Source organism: Daldinia decipiens (genome assembly GCF_022478715.1).
Source record: "Daldinia decipiens strain CBS 113046 unplaced genomic scaffold F4813scaffold_27, whole genome shotgun sequence".
NCBI lineage: Eukaryota > Fungi > Ascomycota > Sordariomycetes > Xylariales > Hypoxylaceae > Daldinia > Daldinia decipiens.
In genome coordinates, this window is record NW_026054570.1 from 215,934 (window position 1) to 232,056 (window position 16,123).

Genomic DNA, 16,123 nt, shown 5'->3' on the forward strand with positions numbered 1-16,123 from the left:
GGTAGGTAAAAACATATAGCCCTCTCCTATTAAGGGGGTGTGTATTGTACGTGACCGTTTTATTGTGACGGTATTCAATACTGATGAAGCCTTTTGAGTAGCTATCCTAGCTACCTGGCTACCCCTGGCGTCGCTAGCGGCCGAGATTGGTGTGTTAAGTACATACTATGTATGTAGCTGGGAGCAGCTTGTTCAAACAAGAGGGGAGCGGTGAGCGGAACCTTACCTGACACCAAGAGCTACATATGTATTGAACAGGCCAAACCGGTGCCGCCCAAGTTTCTGGCTTCAAACACCAGCGCAAGTCATGGCCGATATGCGGATTGTTCGCACTTCGTCGATCTTCAATTTGGTGCGGGGAATATTTGAGCTGCAAACATCACGAATCCGAACCTATATACAACGATAAGACTTTCTCTATCGCGTGTAGGACCGTAGGGATACATCTAGATGTGTTTGGACTCGAGGAGTCAATTCAGCCCAACTCCATGTATTAGATGATTCACCCATCCGTATTTTGCATCCGTCCGGTTATCCAATGCCGTCCTACAGTTAAAGGCACATAAACATACGCCTACATTTACCATCAGTATCACCATACGGTATGCTCTGTCTCCCGGTTTAACAAGCTCCACAGGGACGACATGCATGTAAGTATAAATTGGGGATGTACATCAATAGGCTTTGGTTGGATGGACGCCTTACCCACGTTTGATACCAGTCTGCTCACAGGCAGCTTCTCATAGGTCTCTCAACACGGGATTTCTAAGGATCTCGAATTTTACGAGCGTTTTCCCTATACCTCTCTATGTATGTACCTTATACTGACCCGATAGGAGTGGATGTATTTATCCGGTTGGGGGTACCGGACGAAGAGTACATACGTGATCGAATACTCTCGAAGCACCCGCGTCCAATGCAGGTGTGGGCTAACAGCGCCATCTAGTGAATTCTGAGACATTCCTCGATATTGATTACTATGTAGAATATTTTGTTGCAAAGGCTATTTCTTCCGAGCCAAGCCCCTCCCGGTGTTTGCTCCGGGGATAGGAGCGGCGTCGATTCTTAGCTATTTACGAGCACCTCGCCGTGAAGCGCCACTTTCACATATTGCCGGAGCGTAGTCTACCAACCGTCTCATACGTCCGCTCTTTGTTTTATTAGGGTCCTTCCTCCTTAAGGTTTCGGATCGAGCCTAGACTTTCTTGATCTAAATGGGCTCTTAGCGCGGCTCAATACTGTTAGACCCTTGTTGAGGTGAACGTTGCCTTCTCGATCCCATTTCCTACTTAGGTACTCCGTGTACGTCTTCTGCCCTATTTCCTTCTGTAGCCGTTAGGATTGCCACTGGCATCTATTGCGTTGTCGAAAACAGATTCGGGGCCGTAAGCAGAGCTAAAGAGTATGGCTTTTCCAAAACACACAGCGCGGGCGATCACCAATTCCGAGTTGCTCTCCAAACATGGCTCGCAACTAATAGTTCTCAACTATGGCCGCCCTAGTGGCGACAATGAGATCGTCTGAAGCAGACTGCTATTTGCATCGTTATGTACATACGATGGGACAGCGAGCCTTTGGCTATGTACTCTTACTTATGTACAAGCATAACTACCTCGAAAAAGGTTTGGGCGGTTACGCAAAGTATGGAAATCTATCCTTGTTCGGCTCACCGACTTTTGCCCACACGCGGAGCATCTATAAACTTGACCTGCACGTCACCCAACCAGCCAGCCCCGGGAGAGAAATAGCCTTTTCCCCCGGATACTCTGGATCACGATGTGCGTTTTGTGGCTTGCATATGCTGGACCCAGGTGAGCCAACGTAAACTTTCCTATAAATACTAATATGTATCAGTATCTTAGCTATAAGGCATAGCTATCTCATTAGCATTTCTTTATTTTCCGGGTGCAGTTCTATAATCAAAACACATATTTGTGGACACGGTTAAGAGACTTAGCAATACGAAGGGTCTGGGTGCGAACTTCGGGTGGTCTTCGCTACAAATCGAGGTCTGGAACTAGCTCGAGGGAGTTGATGAGATTACTAACAACGGCGTATTAGGTAGACACATTGATGATCCAAAACAAGCCCAGCGACATCCTGCAACTTTTTCTGGGCATTGGAATACATACTTACCAAATATCCTCGCCTACAGGCCCCTCTTCTATAAATGCTTCTTATTAGACGGCCACTCGAGATATGACGAAATAGCTGCATAGTCGTACTATTGCTCTTTTTGCAGTTACTTTACATACATATAGAATATAGCGAAATCTTCCCTGTTTCCACATCCAACCTGAGAGGATGAGGCGGCTTCCCAGACCAATGCATGACGGATCGATCTGCCAACACAGCGTACTATCTCCTGCAGTGAGTTATGCAAGGCAAGCCGCAGAAGTGGTTAAGACGAGGGGCAGTAACTCTACGGACGAAGTTGATGGAGGGGTAAAGAGGGGTTCAAATGGCTCATTATATGGGTGAGCTTGGTTCTTGGCATTCAGCCAACCCCCGTCTACCCGCCCATTGGATTCTTTACACATGCATGTCCCTGGTAGCTGTCGAAAGGGAGGACAGCCTTTGGGTAAAAATAGAGATGATTTCCAAATAGGAAGCTTGCATAACAGCGTGGGTGTTGGGCGGAGAGAAAGATCCCATCGTGGTGACTCAAATAAGTACCTTGATAAGCGTGACGACATTTAGTACGCGTATATGTGCTGACGTAGAGAAATAATATTCCCCGGTTTCTGAGTATGGTTCCCGGTAGAGGGTATTATTTCAAATTGTGCTATATTAAGCCCAAAGCCCATTGGAACATGGAGATGCCAATTTATGTGGATTTTCGGATTAATATCATTAGGTGAGACGTTAAAAAAGTCCCCGGGTCGTATCTGTTTGTCTCATCAACTCTTTCCCCGTGGAGTCATCTACGGATTCATTTAGCTACATATAGTTCCATAATTTTGAAAGCTTCGATTTGTTCAACGTAGGCTATAATTTACATAGAGATAAGATCCTATTCGCGGTACCTGGGTACATACCCTAACGCTAGTAGAAAATTATGTAAGATTTTGAGGTCTAGAGGTACTTGTATACTTAGGTACTTACCAGCAGCCCCTCCTTTTTTTTTTTGGTGGGGGACAGCACAAGCCGCCACACGCGACAAGCTCTTGGTCAAGGAGGCTGAATTTTTAAGAGTCATCTCACAATCACTTATCACTCAGCCGCCAATACATGAAAAATGCTTGGCCGTCAAAATGCCTTATGTCGATGACGGATTTGAGGCTCTATTAGAGCCTTTTTATAACGGAAAGAAGTTGACGGACCCTATCTCGACTGTTGACGATAAGAATCAACTACTTCCAGCTTTTTTGAAGGTCAAAGGTATGTATACGATCTGCATGATGACCAGCCAGGTATTTACAGGATGCTAATATTATCATTTTATTAGGTTTAGTTAAACAGTACGTTTTTTCTGATGGTTATGATATGCGGCCGGTTGATATTAATTAATGGGCTTAGACATATCGACTCCTACAATTTCTTCGTAGATCATGAAATTAAAGAAATTGTCAAGGCCAACCGCACGCTCAGAAGCGATGTTGACAGTAGCTTTTGGATCGAATTTATAGACATCCGGGTTGCGCCTCCGGATCGTTCCGATTTCAGTGAATATAGGGTCGAAAATGATATCACTCCCATGGAATGTCGCCTACGGGATATCACTTACTCTGCTAAGATTCTCGTGGACATTGCGTACACACGAGAGAAGCAGAAGATTATCCGTCGCAATGTCGAGCTTGCTCGTATGCCCGTTATGTTGCGGAGCAACAAATGCCGGCTGTACGGTGCAAACAATGCTCAGATGGAGCTCATGAATGAATGTCCCCTTGATCCTGGCGGATATTTCATCATCAACGGGACGGAAAAGGTCATTCTCGTCCAGGAGCAGCTGAGTAAGAACCGAGTCATTGTCGAGGCAGACGAGAAGAATAGTATAATCACAGCTTCAGTGACGAGTTCTACACACGAGAGAAAGTCCAAAACATACGTTACCCTAAAGAAGGACCGCATTGTTCTTCAGCATAATGTTCTTGTCGAAGCTATACCTATAGTTATCATCCTAAAAGCTCTTGGTGGTCTTACGGACTACGAGATAATGGAGCTCGTCACTGGTTCCGACGGAAGGTTCCAGGATGATTTTGCTGTTAATTTCGAGGAAGCAACTAGAGTCGGTGTCTTTACTCAGCAGCAGGCTTTAGATTATATCGGAGCAAGAGTGAAGATGGGCGGCCGAGCAAAACAGCCTGGAGGACCGCCACAGGCTCGGCGTAGTACCATCGAGGAAGGTCTCGATGCTTTAGCCAACCTCATCATTGCTCATATACCGGTCGAGGGTCTAGACTTTTATCCAAAGGCTATCTATATCGCTCTCATGGTTCGTCGAGTACTTATGGCCCATTACAACCCTAAGCTTGTCGACGATCGAGATTTCGTGGGTAACAAGCGACTAGAGTTAGCAGGGCAACTTCTGTCTTTGCTTTTCGAGGATTTATTCAAGAATTTCATGACTCAACTCAAGTTCAACGTCGAGCACTCTCTGAGGAAGCAAAATCGGGCAATCGCCGTAGATCCTCTGGTACAGGTTGGTGCCCAAGGAAAGCACATCACTGAGGGTATGAACCGTGCTATTCAAACTGGAAATTGGAGCGTGAAGCGATTTAAGATGGACCGTGCCGGTGTAACACACGTTCTGAGCCGTCTCAGCTACATCAGCGCCCTCGGAATGATGACTCGTATAAGCAGTCAATTCGAAAAGACGAGGAAAGTCAGTGGTCCTCGTGCTCTACAGCCATCACAGTGGGGTATGCTTTGTCCGTCTGATACACCCGAAGGTGAGGCCTGTGGTTTGATTAAAAACTTGGCCCTCATGACGCATATCACGACCAACGTGGATGAAGATCCTGTTAAAAAGATGGTGTTTACATTGGATTCTGGGGTTGAACCGCTCCGGTGCTTCTCCGGTGCTCAAATGCATAGGAAGGGTACGTATATCGTCCATATTAACGGTACTCCATTTGCTCTCTCCCGATATCCGAAGCGGTTTGCAGCTAAATTCCGCACTATGAGACGACGAGGGTGGATATCCCCATTTGTCGGCATTAACGTCAACGCCCATCTCTCAGCTGTGCATATCGCAACCGACGAAGGACGTATTTGTCGACCGTACATTATCGTGAAGAACGGCGAGGCGAGAATAAAGGATAGTCATCTTAGATTGCTGCAAGCTGGAAAGGTCACGTTTGATGACTTTCTGAAGCAAGGCATCGTTGAGTACCTCGACGTCAATGAGGAGAATGACACGCTGGTAGCACTCTATGAAAAAGATATCACGAAGGCGACAACGCACTTGGAAATCGAGCCATTCACAATACTTGGCGCCGTGGCTGGCTTAATTCCATTCCCTCATCACAATCAATCCCCCAGGAATACGTACCAATGCGCTATGGGTAAACAAGCTATCGGAGCTATTGCTTACAACCAATTCAACCGCATCGACACCCTCTTATACACCATGGTTTATCCTCAGCGCCCAATGGTCATCAGCAAGACCATCGAGCTTATTCACTACGACAAGTTGCCTGCCGGGCAAAATGCGACTGTTGTCGTCATGTCATATTCGGGTTACGATATTGAAGATGCTCTTGTTCTAAACAAGGCATCCTGTGATCGTGGGTTTGGACGAGTACAAGTGTTCCGCAAATACACAGCGGATCTTCAAAAATATGCCAATGGAAGCCGAGAAAGGATCGGTGACAAGGATGAAACTCAATCCAAGTATAATGCGCTCTCCAATGACGGGTTGGCAGATGTAGGATACCCCGTTAGGAATGGTGACATTCTCATCAAAAAGGAGAGTCCGGTGGACATAGCACCAGTAGTTGGAGTGAGCCACAGGACCCAAGAGTACCGCGAAACACCATTGTCATACCGACTCTCAGATCCAGCTTACATCGACAAAGTTATGGTTACGCAGACTGAGAGGGAGACACAGCTCATCAAGGTCCAAACGAGACAGACCAGAAGACCTGAATTAGGCGACAAGTTTTCATCCAGGCACGGACAGAAAGGTGTTGTTGGAATCATCGTAGACCAGGAAGATCTGCCGTTCTCAGATTCAGGCCTCGTACCTGATATCATCATGAACCCTCACGGTTTCCCGTCTCGTATGACAGTTGGAAAGTTACTGGAATGCCTAACAGGAAAAGCCTCGGTAGTCAAGGGGCGTAAGGACTACGGATATGGCGATGCCTTCAGGTCTCATCCGCTCGAAGCCATGAGCAGAGAACTGGTTAATGCCGGATTCTCTTGGGAAGGCAAAGATTACTTTACCTCGGGAATAACAGGCGAGCCGCTCCAGGCTTACATCTTCAACGGGCCCATCTTCTACCAGCGACTGAAGCACATGGTCCAAGACAAGATGCACTCCCGTTCGCGTGGACCCCGCGCTATCCTTACCCGCCAACCTACCGAAGGCCGTTCTCGAGACGGTGGTCTGCGTCTCGGTGAAATGGAACGTGATTGTCTCATCGCGTACGGTGCCTCGCAACTCCTCCTCGAACGCCTGATGATCAGCTCCGATGCGACCGAGATCGACATCTGCGAGCGGTGCGGCTTGTTCGGGTACAAAGGCTATTGTAGCACGTGCCACAGCAGCCGCGAGGTCGCGCGCATGACTATGCCGTATGCTGCGAAGTTGCTCATACAGGAACTGATCAGCATGAATGTTGGCGTGCGGCTCCAGTTGGAAGACGAGTTCCCGCATCCGAGGTAGTGGAATAGGCACCTACATAGGTACATAATATGTAGTATGGAATGGAGTGGAATATTACAGTTGCGATTGCAAGATATCACTTATATGCATTGGGCGGCGTACCTTTTTTTGCTGGCGTGGCATTGGCTGGCTTGGAATCATGTACCTAGGTAATGTATTAGATCAGGCTTGTACGATGAAAGGGCATTCGAGATATATAAAAAAGTATGCGGGTAATTTTGTTGTTTATATGAGAACTAATCTTTTTTTGGTGAACGTGAGCGTATTCGATATCCAGTCTGAAATTTGTACTAAGGACTCCAAAGAAAAATTGGAACGAGAACATAATCGAAGATCTTGCTAGATGGCTCTGATTCGAAGTACATAGTATGCATCTTGTTTATTTACTGTAGTAGGGTTTATATATGCCAAGAGTCTCTGAACTCATCCATATGATATACATAAACCAAGGTCATCCATATATTCATTCTCACGCCTCTATTCTCTTCTCGTCTTCCTCTTCTTCCCCATCTGCCTGCTTCCCCTTCCCATTCCCCTTCTTCTTCTTCCTATCCACACCCCGCAGTCCCCCCATCGTAACCTCGAACTCCACCGCCCCATCTAATCCCGGCCCCGTCCCCGGCACATGCGGCGCGAAAACAACTTTCATCCACCTCCTCCAATTGCGCAGCATAGTCGTGCTCTCCCCGTCCTCGTCGTCGAGTACTTCCCTCCGCCCGTAAACGGGCCTCTTGAACAGCGCCAGCCGCGCCGCGATCTGCGTCGACCAGATCAGGCCTAGGCTAGGCGTCTTTAGGTTGTGATCGCCGTTGCCGAAGGGGTACGGGTGCTCGTCGCCCCAGCCCGTGAACCACCGCTGCTGGTGGTCGAGGAGCAGGGCCGGGGGCGCGGGGGTCTCCTCGGGAGGCGGCTCCGGCATGCTGGAGCGCAGGAGCTCGGCGGTGCCGCTGCTAGGGGGCTCCAGGCCGGAGAGCTGCAGGGGCTGCGGGGCCGCGGGCCGTCCTCTGGTGCGGCTTGCGAGCGGGCTTTCCTGGGACACGCGGGGCAGCGAAAACGGCAGCGGGGCGCTGCTCTTAGCAGGCCCTGCAAAGCGGTCTGCGACCTGGTTCGCTACCACGACGGCGAGGTCGTGTCTCCGCGCTAGATCGTGCAGTTGCTGGCCCAGGCGCACGAGCTCGTGGCTGCGGGCGGCGAGGTTAGCGCCGCCTTTCGCGCCGCCGGAGCCGCGCTCGAATTCGGCGCGGTAGTTGGCCGCGACGGAGTCGAGGATCAGGAGGCCTACGTTGCGCCGGGATACTTCGACCGGGACCTGGAAGCTCAGGATGTGGTCTTGCGACTCGAGGTCTGGGGTCATGGTGCCTACGATGTTGTCGAGGGTTGGGCGCTCGGCCGGGGGGAGGGTGCGCAGATAGGGGTGGTTGGCGAGCATTTGGGAGAGCCGTTGGGTGGAGAGCGGTGCTTCGGTAGAGATGTACAATGCGGGACGGCCGAGGCCCCGGGGCGGTGGGAGTTGGCAGGCGAGGAGGAGCGTTAGGAGGAATTGCGTCTTGCCGGCGCCGCTTTCGCCAGTGATCTCGGTGATATACCCGGTAGGGATGCCGCCGCCAAGAGCACGGTCCAGATCGTCGTCTAAAGTGCTAATGGAATTCCAAGGTTTGGCCAGGAGCTGGGAACCGGTCTGTCTCAAGACGCTGGTAGGGCCCCCTTTCGCCTCGTCATTATTATTATTATTATTAGCACCATTTCCCGGCTTCTGCTGCTGCTGCTGCTTCTGCTTCTCGGAAACACCGAGGTCGACATGCAGGGCGTCTAGTACAGCGGTACATAAACGCTTGATGTCGAGGAGCGGCAGCTGAGTACGTTTGCCAATGTCGGGGACCTGAAGAGTGAGTAGGTCGGCGGTGGTCAGGCCGTGCTTCTCGATGGCGGGCAGCAGGTTGGCGTACCGGCCGATTGGGAAGTCCGGCAGGATCCGCGACAGATCTGTCATGGGGCTCGGGGTCCGGGCATTTGCATTTGCACTTTCATCTCACTGTCCAGTGCCCTTTAGCCGATCCGACCTGACCGATCCACCACCGAATGTCTGGGTTGGTTGTGGTCTCACGATGTCAGGTGACCTCGGTATAGGAAAGGAAAGGTGTAAGATAAGGGAGATGTTGGGTTTGTTTTAAGCGGGTAGGGCCGTTGGCAGTTGGTACTAACTTCCATACCTAGGAGGTACGTACCTAATGTATCTAGGTACCTTGTAGGGTTGGGGGGTAGCATCCCGATTTCAAATCACACCTTTCGTAGGCTTAAACTGACCGCTAATCGATGCAAGTGGGGTTTATCGTTTAAGTATGCCTCATTAGTGTTAGTATCATCGTTTAGGTGATATCCCTCTATCCCGCCTTTGGTCTTTCGAGACTTGGCCATCTAAAATTTAATCGTGCATTCGTCATACACGATTTTGATTTCATCTTATTTCATGTTTGTTTATTTACACTTACTATGGCACAATATAAAGTACCTACCTACCTAAGCTATCATTTACAACTACTCAGGACAAATACTGGCACTTGCAGACCTTTATCTATTTATTTGAGACTTAACCATGCTTGCCAAGGATCTTCAGGCCCACAGCAGTTTGAAGACTACCTACTTAAATGTTTGCTTCGTACGTGGTAGCGTGAATGCTCGGCCACGCTATTCGATGGCGTGTCTAGCCATAATGAGATAAAGAGTCCGTCGGTAGACAATGTCTACTAGACACAAGGAACATAAGGAACAGTATCCATAATCGGCCTCCAACATAATATCTTCTGTCCAACGAAACGGCGAAGATGAAAGGAAATGGAGCTGAGAATTGCAAATAGTTGCAATGGCCGTCTATTTTCAGCCGCAGTGTAACATTGGACTGCATGACACATACAAATCGGGCACCCAAATGCATAGGTCCCTCATGGATCTTCCCGAAGATCATCTCGGCTTGGTTTGCGAGAAGCGAAGCACGTCCCTTGATGCCGATGCTGATCGAGCCCTGTCAGATCTCTGATAAACATTAAGGATTTCAGCTCGCTTCGCTTTACTAAGCTGATATGAAAAGAAAATCAAGTCTGCCAAAAGGCCAAGAAGTCAAGAGGTCAAGAGGTCTCGCGGGGATCTATCGAGTATAGCTTCTTGGCGTAGCCACCGAAAGCCCTCCGAGGCTTTCAGCTTCTGCAAGCCATCTCCAACGTTGCTACACCATTATTGGTTATAAACACCTCCATCCTTGCTAGTTAATCTCCCCCATGCGAGAACAGGTATGGCTCAAGGCTGACTGGGTCTCTTCATCTCAAGCCAGTGAGAAAACTACGAGTGCGGGATGTCGCTTGTCTAGACTGGCACAATGGATCCTCTGATTGCTACTGTTTTTTGGGCATGCTGGGTAGGGCGAGAGTTAATACTGTACCAGTCCCCTCGCCCCTAATAAGAGGGCGTGGGTACCCTACACCCGCGTTCGCGTTGTGACTTTCTCTCTTTTCGTAGCTGACCGTCGTTCTCTGTATCATTCCGTGGTCGAGTAGAATTCCGATACATTCGACCTAGGAGATCTAGACGTTCAGTTCCTACAGTTACGTCGCCCCCTAGTATACCAAAATGGCGAGCCTCCTATCCATCGCGGCGTTAGTCACTGCCGTTCAGGCTTTAGCTCTCGATAAAAACCATCCTGAGCCAACTCAGGCGTCCAAGCCGAATCCAACCTTCCTGTTTCCCAAGATCACATTGCCCCCTAGTATTCAAGAATTGGCAAAGAGACAGAACGGACAAGGACAAACCGTCCTTATAGGACCTGACAACACATGCGGATACTTTGATGGGCGACCCGGTAACGAATATTATGCCTATCTAAAAATGACTACCTAACTAATAATAAACATAGGCGCTGTATATAGCTGTAACGGCCCGGATGTAACTTGCGCCCTAGTCACTACATCTACGTATGGCGCTGTCGCCTGTTGTGACGGTGATGGTTGTGGTCTTCGAGTTGCATGTATCGATTACATGGATTTCGTGTACTCGAGCGCGTGTGTCGGTGGGTGTATTCAAGATACCTACACGGTCAAGTGGTAAGTTGCACACTGCTAATAGCTAATATAATATACTCACGATCTGGCAGTACGAGAAGTACCGCGCCGTATTGCGGCACCGTCACATTCTCTAGCGGCATCGTCGATTATTACTGTGACGCCCAGTCGGACTCGACGCCGCAGCAACTCTACACTACGTGGCACGGTGAAACAGATGGCCGCACTTTCACTCCCGTAGTTATCACATTGGACGACTCGGCCGCAACATCCCCGTTTCCATCCGAGACTCAGACTGGCAGTGGCGATGATAATGATAATGATAGTCGATCGTCAAGCGCAGGCTCTGCAGGTGCGACTTCGCCGGTGGATAGTGAGGACGGGGGTTCTTCGAATTCGAACTCGAACGCAAGCTCCTCGAAGTCTTCGACGAATGTAGGAGCTATTGCCGGTGGCGTCGTAGGAGGAGTTGCCGCACTCGCTTTGATCGGGCTCGGAATCTTCTTCCTCATCCGTCACAATAATAAGAAGAAGCGTAATATTACTGCCCAGCCGCCAGCCGCCCAAATGCAACAAGGAGCTGGACCCGGTATGCCGCCAACGCAACCGGTAGCAGGCGCTGCTGGCTACCAACAGCCTTACAACCCGCACTACAGCCAGCAGTACGCACCTCCGCCTCCCGGACACCCTCAACAGCCATACTACGCCGACCAGAACAAGCCCGCCCAGTTTCCTGATCGGAACGACTCGACCAGCCCCGTCAACTCCCAGTTCACAGACAACAGACAAAGCCTACAACCAACAAGCCCGACTTCGACCGTCAACTCCGGCTGGCAGCCGAACCAGCCCTACCCGGGCCAGCAACCCTCTCCCGTCCCCAACGTCCCGCCTACCGTGCACGAGGCCGGCGGAAATGTCGTCGGCGAACGGAATTACAACGATAATCATCATGGTCAACTGCATGAGTTAGGGAACTAGGGAGCTCGTGGTGTGGGGGGGATAGTGAATATGATATAAGAAAGACGTATGAATTAGGTTAATTTAGGTACCTATCTATATATTATATATTTCCTCTAGTTCATAGGTAGTTCATAATGGGATAGCACGGCATTTGCATTGCGGAGTTTTTAAGCTTTGTGCATGGTCGGATATATATACTGAGATATGAGGTATAAACCCAAATGCGGAAACGTGGTCTGTGAAATGAGATGCTTGATAATGGGTTTGGATATTTAGTAGTTTTTAGCGACTAGAGAGTATAGAAATATATAGCATACTGTAAGTGTTATGTATACACCAACAACCCAGTCCAGCCTGAGTACCTAGACATTCATCACCGACTCATACACTTGTCACAACATCTGAAAACATAGTACCTGCTTAAGAGAGATAGTTATATAGAGATACAAGCAATAAGTAAATAGTATTCAACGGGTAACTTTGTACACTATATGAAAGCACATGCAGCCAACTACGCTAGATACAGCCAGAATCAAAGCAACAAAATACAGATTCCCCTTTCTTCTCTTCTCACACGCTCCTATGCTCCCTTATGTTCCTAAAAAAAAACACCTACTCGCTGAGTATTGTATGTACAGGTATGTATATACAACACGCCACACCACCTACATACATCCCCTCTAAGCTCTTAACATAGAGGGTTACCGCACGAGTCAATACTCAACAAGCCGCAACTTCTTCCCAATCTCTCTCCTACGCGCGTTCGCCGCCGCCCGATCCGAGGCTTTTGTCTCGCTCTGCTGGTCGAGCGCCTCGCCGCGTGCTTTGAGCGCTTGTAAAAGCATGCCTGCGTCGAAGAAACCGTCTATGTGTGTTATATTAGCTCTAATCATCTAAAACACCAGAAGGGGGGATAAGAGAGAGAAAACTTACAGCCGCCTAACTCATCATCCTCGCTCATCATCAAACTCTCTTCCGTCGGACTCCTCGTCCCGGTCGATGACCGAGCCGCTAGCGCGCGCAAGTTATCCGCCCCGGTGATCATGCGGCCACGAGTTTTATTCGGACGATGATGGTGTCCCGTACGCGGCTTATCCGGGTCGATTTCCCTAGCGCGCGTCTGCCGTGAGGTCGTGCCACGTCTATTCGTGATACGCAGTATTCGCCTCATCTCCAACAGATAGCTTTCAAGCGTGTCCACAAACCGCTTCGTCTGACGGTGTTTACTCGCCACGCAGATATTGATGCCCTCTTCTTTGATGATGTATCCGATGCCGAAGCCGCCGCCCGATGTCGGCCCGAACCCGAATTGCCGTAGGGATGGGTTCCCGCAGTTGGAGGTTGATAAGATCGTGTTGTTTAGTTTGTCCCATCCCTGGTCCGCGAAGATAGCTGGTACTTGTTGGTCTGCAAACCGCGAGTTAATGCTATCGCCGCGCTGCCGCATTCGCAAATCTTCGTTGCTCGATAGTACGGATTCCTTGCCAGGACTGCCAACCACGGACTCGGTGCCTTGCTCCGAGCCAGTTTCCATTGGGCTCGAGTACCCCAAGCTACTCCCCGAACGACTATCCCCGTCTAGAAACCTTTGCCACACACAGAATAAGGCGTATAGATGCCGATCGCAACCCCGTCCTTTTGAACATTCCTTAGTGGCGTTAACATGCTGCTGGCATGCTTTACGTAGTGCTTCTACTTTCGCCTCCGCAGGGTTATCTGCCCAGAACGCCTGAACAAAATTTACTGCCTCCTCCGATACCGTCCTAACAGCCTCAGTCCTGCCGTGAAGGTAAGTCTTGGTCATGGCTGGTTCGTAGGTACATTCAACTCGCCCGTATAGCCCATAGTAGGCTGCTTGGAAGGCCATCTGGACGAAAGCATCTGGAGAAAATCCTGCGGACGTGATGAAGTTCTTACCATAAGCGCTGAAATCCAGGCATTCAAACTCGTTCTGGCTGATGAGATCTGCAAGTCGAGTTTCGGCAAACCGTATAGCAATATTAAGTTCTGGTGATATGTCCCATTCTAATTTATGGGGAGTCGTGGTGACATCCCCAAAACTCTCCGGATCACGCTTAGACGGGTCCGGACTTGCCGTTTTCCAGAGGCTGGGGGCTTGGCCATTGATAGTCCTCGCGAAGCGTAATATGGTGTCTGTGTAAAGGTCACTGGCGAATCGAAGTACGGTGTGACCATCAACGCCAGTGTGCTCAAAATTGATACCCGCACTTCCGTTTTTGCACACAATGATCTGAAGTTTATCGTACCATCTATTTATGCAAGTGCCAATTTGTACTCCTTTCACTACGTCGTTCGTACCGCAAAGCATATTCTGGCACAGTGCAGCTGCTGTAGAGGGCTCCGTGTAGTCTAGACACAACACAAATAAAGCTGAGTCGACAATACCGAGACAGTCTGCATTGTTGGACCCCTCCTCCTTAGTGAGGATATCCCTTAACCCAGACCAAATCTTTCGATTTTCTGTACTTAGAATCCCAAGAGCCCCTTTGGCAGCTTCCTGGATAGGCGTTTGAGCTGCATCGTCTATTATTGTTTGGAGGTTGATCGAAATATCTCTTTCGCTCATAATAAGATCCGAGTTGTCATCAAGTACGTCAAACCAGTAGAATTGACCATGGCATAATACAACAACGTGCTTAGATTCAGGGTCCTGCTCGATTTGGCAACCGTTCTCAGTCGGTACACGAGCAGTGCCAAAAAGTCGCGAATATTGATACATATCTAAGGGTATGCCTTTAACTGTATCCGGTGGCAATTCCTCTCGGCGTACCGCTCGCACGAAGTCTAACGCCGATACGACGAGGGATGCAGCACGAGTGACCTGGTTATTCCTCGCAGGCGTGGGGTCATCCTCTAACAAGAAAAAAGGGTTCAGGTTTAGGACGACAGGATTATCGAAATTTAGATACGAATCATACCCTTAAGTATAGTAACCGTTAGTAAAGGTTATAACTATATAACTAATAAGAGTCAACTTACAGAATTGTTCTATATAACTTGTTTTTCCAATGGCATACTCTTGTAATTTCCTCTGAAGTTCAGGACCATCTTTCTTCAAGAACTCTTGGACAGCGAGCTTCGTTTCAGAATGCTCTCTGGGTCCTTGCAGCGGCTTCAGAGCGGCCAGGTACTTCTTGCACGTTTGTTCCAGGTCTGGTATAGGCAGCTTAGGTAAACTGTCCTGGTGAGCAAACGTGATTCCGCCTTCCTTAGGCTTTTCTGGTATCGTCTCCATTATTGGAATTCGGCCCCTGAGTTCAGGACTCGCCGGCCTCTCGTTCTTGCGTTCTTGGGTTTGGGTAGATGGAGGCGTAGGTGTTGATGAGCTGCCACTGAGAGTCTCGCCAAGAGACTTTGGCATAGCAAAAATACGAACTTGAGTAGGCATGATGTCAGCCGACTTCTAGTAGATTAGGCATATAAAGGCGAGACACAGGTATTGATATTCAGGCCACGCAAAGCCGTGCGGTAAAAGTAATGGCAGTCTTGAAGACAATAGGGTGGCATCACACTTGAGCTACGCCTCAGTAAGGGAAAGGGTTAGGTAGTATCATATAGTAATAACAAGGGGAAAAGTATCGAAGGGGGATAGAAGCTATAAATCAACTCGGAGGCCGAGTATGAGACAAGACTCCTCAGTAAATAAGCTAGGGGTGGATCCATGACCGAAGACCCAAGTCCTAGGATGTCAACCCAATTGCATATAGTTCGCTATCACATGTGTGAATGGAGCTGCCAGTTAGTGGCGCATCCTTTGCGTAAAGAGAGAGACGTGATTGGTTGTGGTGTAATCAACTGAACTAGATACTCATCCGCAGGACCGACAATATATAATATGAATGGAGAAATGGCATAAACTGCCGAGAGTTCTGGGTAAAGGTACTAGAGGTGAAACGGAATCTCACATACCTCCAACCAGGATCGCGGGTCTAACGAACCGCCCGGACGGATTATATGTGCGACCTTAAGGCGTTATTGTAAAGTAGACTTGTATTAATCAAATAACTTAATAGTAAGAAATATTGTAATATGTCACGGGTTGCTTTCTCTGGAATTTGTATTAGTACTTGTGTCTACTAGAACGTCACGCAGGGACTACACGGAATAGTAACAATGATGCCGAAAATGGTTAGGCACAGGACAAGCAAAGAGATGAAGTCAGAGCTTGAACACGATGGAGAAAGGTACATAATTCGAGAACCCACCAAGATACCTTCCTAGCCTGTCGCAATGACGACTGACAAGTAACCATCCCCACGGG

The 16,123-nt window shown here is 49.0% G+C and overlaps 4 protein-coding genes across 4 annotated transcripts; 2 read left to right on the top strand and 2 right to left on the bottom strand.

Moving 5' to 3' along the window:
- Nucleotides 1-2,851: 2,851 nt before the first annotated feature.
- On the top strand, nucleotides 2,852-7,116 carry F4813DRAFT_366258 (beta and beta-prime subunits of DNA dependent RNA-polymerase). Its single transcript, XM_049244009.1, has 3 exons — nucleotides 2,852-3,381; nucleotides 3,449-3,461; nucleotides 3,520-7,116. Exons 1-3 carry the CDS (start codon nucleotides 3,255-3,257, stop codon nucleotides 6,830-6,832), a joined length of 3,453 nt encoding a protein of 1,150 aa, XP_049097733.1. The 5' UTR covers nucleotides 2,852-3,254; the 3' UTR covers nucleotides 6,833-7,116.
- A 22-nt stretch (nucleotides 7,117-7,138) lies between these two features.
- Nucleotides 7,139-8,985, bottom strand: F4813DRAFT_153378 (DNA repair protein RAD57). The gene has a single exon (XM_049238983.1). It carries the CDS (start codon nucleotides 8,820-8,822, stop codon nucleotides 7,302-7,304), a length of 1,521 nt encoding a protein of 506 aa, XP_049097734.1. The 5' UTR covers nucleotides 8,823-8,985; the 3' UTR covers nucleotides 7,139-7,301.
- A 1,139-nt stretch (nucleotides 8,986-10,124) lies between these two features.
- On the top strand, nucleotides 10,125-12,156 carry F4813DRAFT_153413 (uncharacterized protein). Its single transcript, XM_049238984.1, has 3 exons — nucleotides 10,125-10,682; nucleotides 10,737-10,923; nucleotides 10,974-12,156. Exons 1-3 carry the CDS (start codon nucleotides 10,454-10,456, stop codon nucleotides 11,857-11,859), a joined length of 1,302 nt encoding a protein of 433 aa, XP_049097735.1. The 5' UTR covers nucleotides 10,125-10,453; the 3' UTR covers nucleotides 11,860-12,156.
- Nucleotides 12,157-12,554: 398 nt separating this feature from the next.
- Nucleotides 12,555-15,250, bottom strand: F4813DRAFT_391346 (choline/Carnitine O-acyltransferase; the record flags this gene model as incomplete). The annotated part of the gene is made up of 3 exons (XM_049247151.1): nucleotides 12,555-12,706; nucleotides 12,775-14,781; nucleotides 14,842-15,250. The coding sequence occupies 3 exons, from the start codon at nucleotides 15,248-15,250 to the stop codon at nucleotides 12,555-12,557; spliced, it is 2,568 nt and encodes an 855-aa protein (XP_049097736.1).
- Nucleotides 15,251-16,123: the final 873 nt, after the last annotated feature.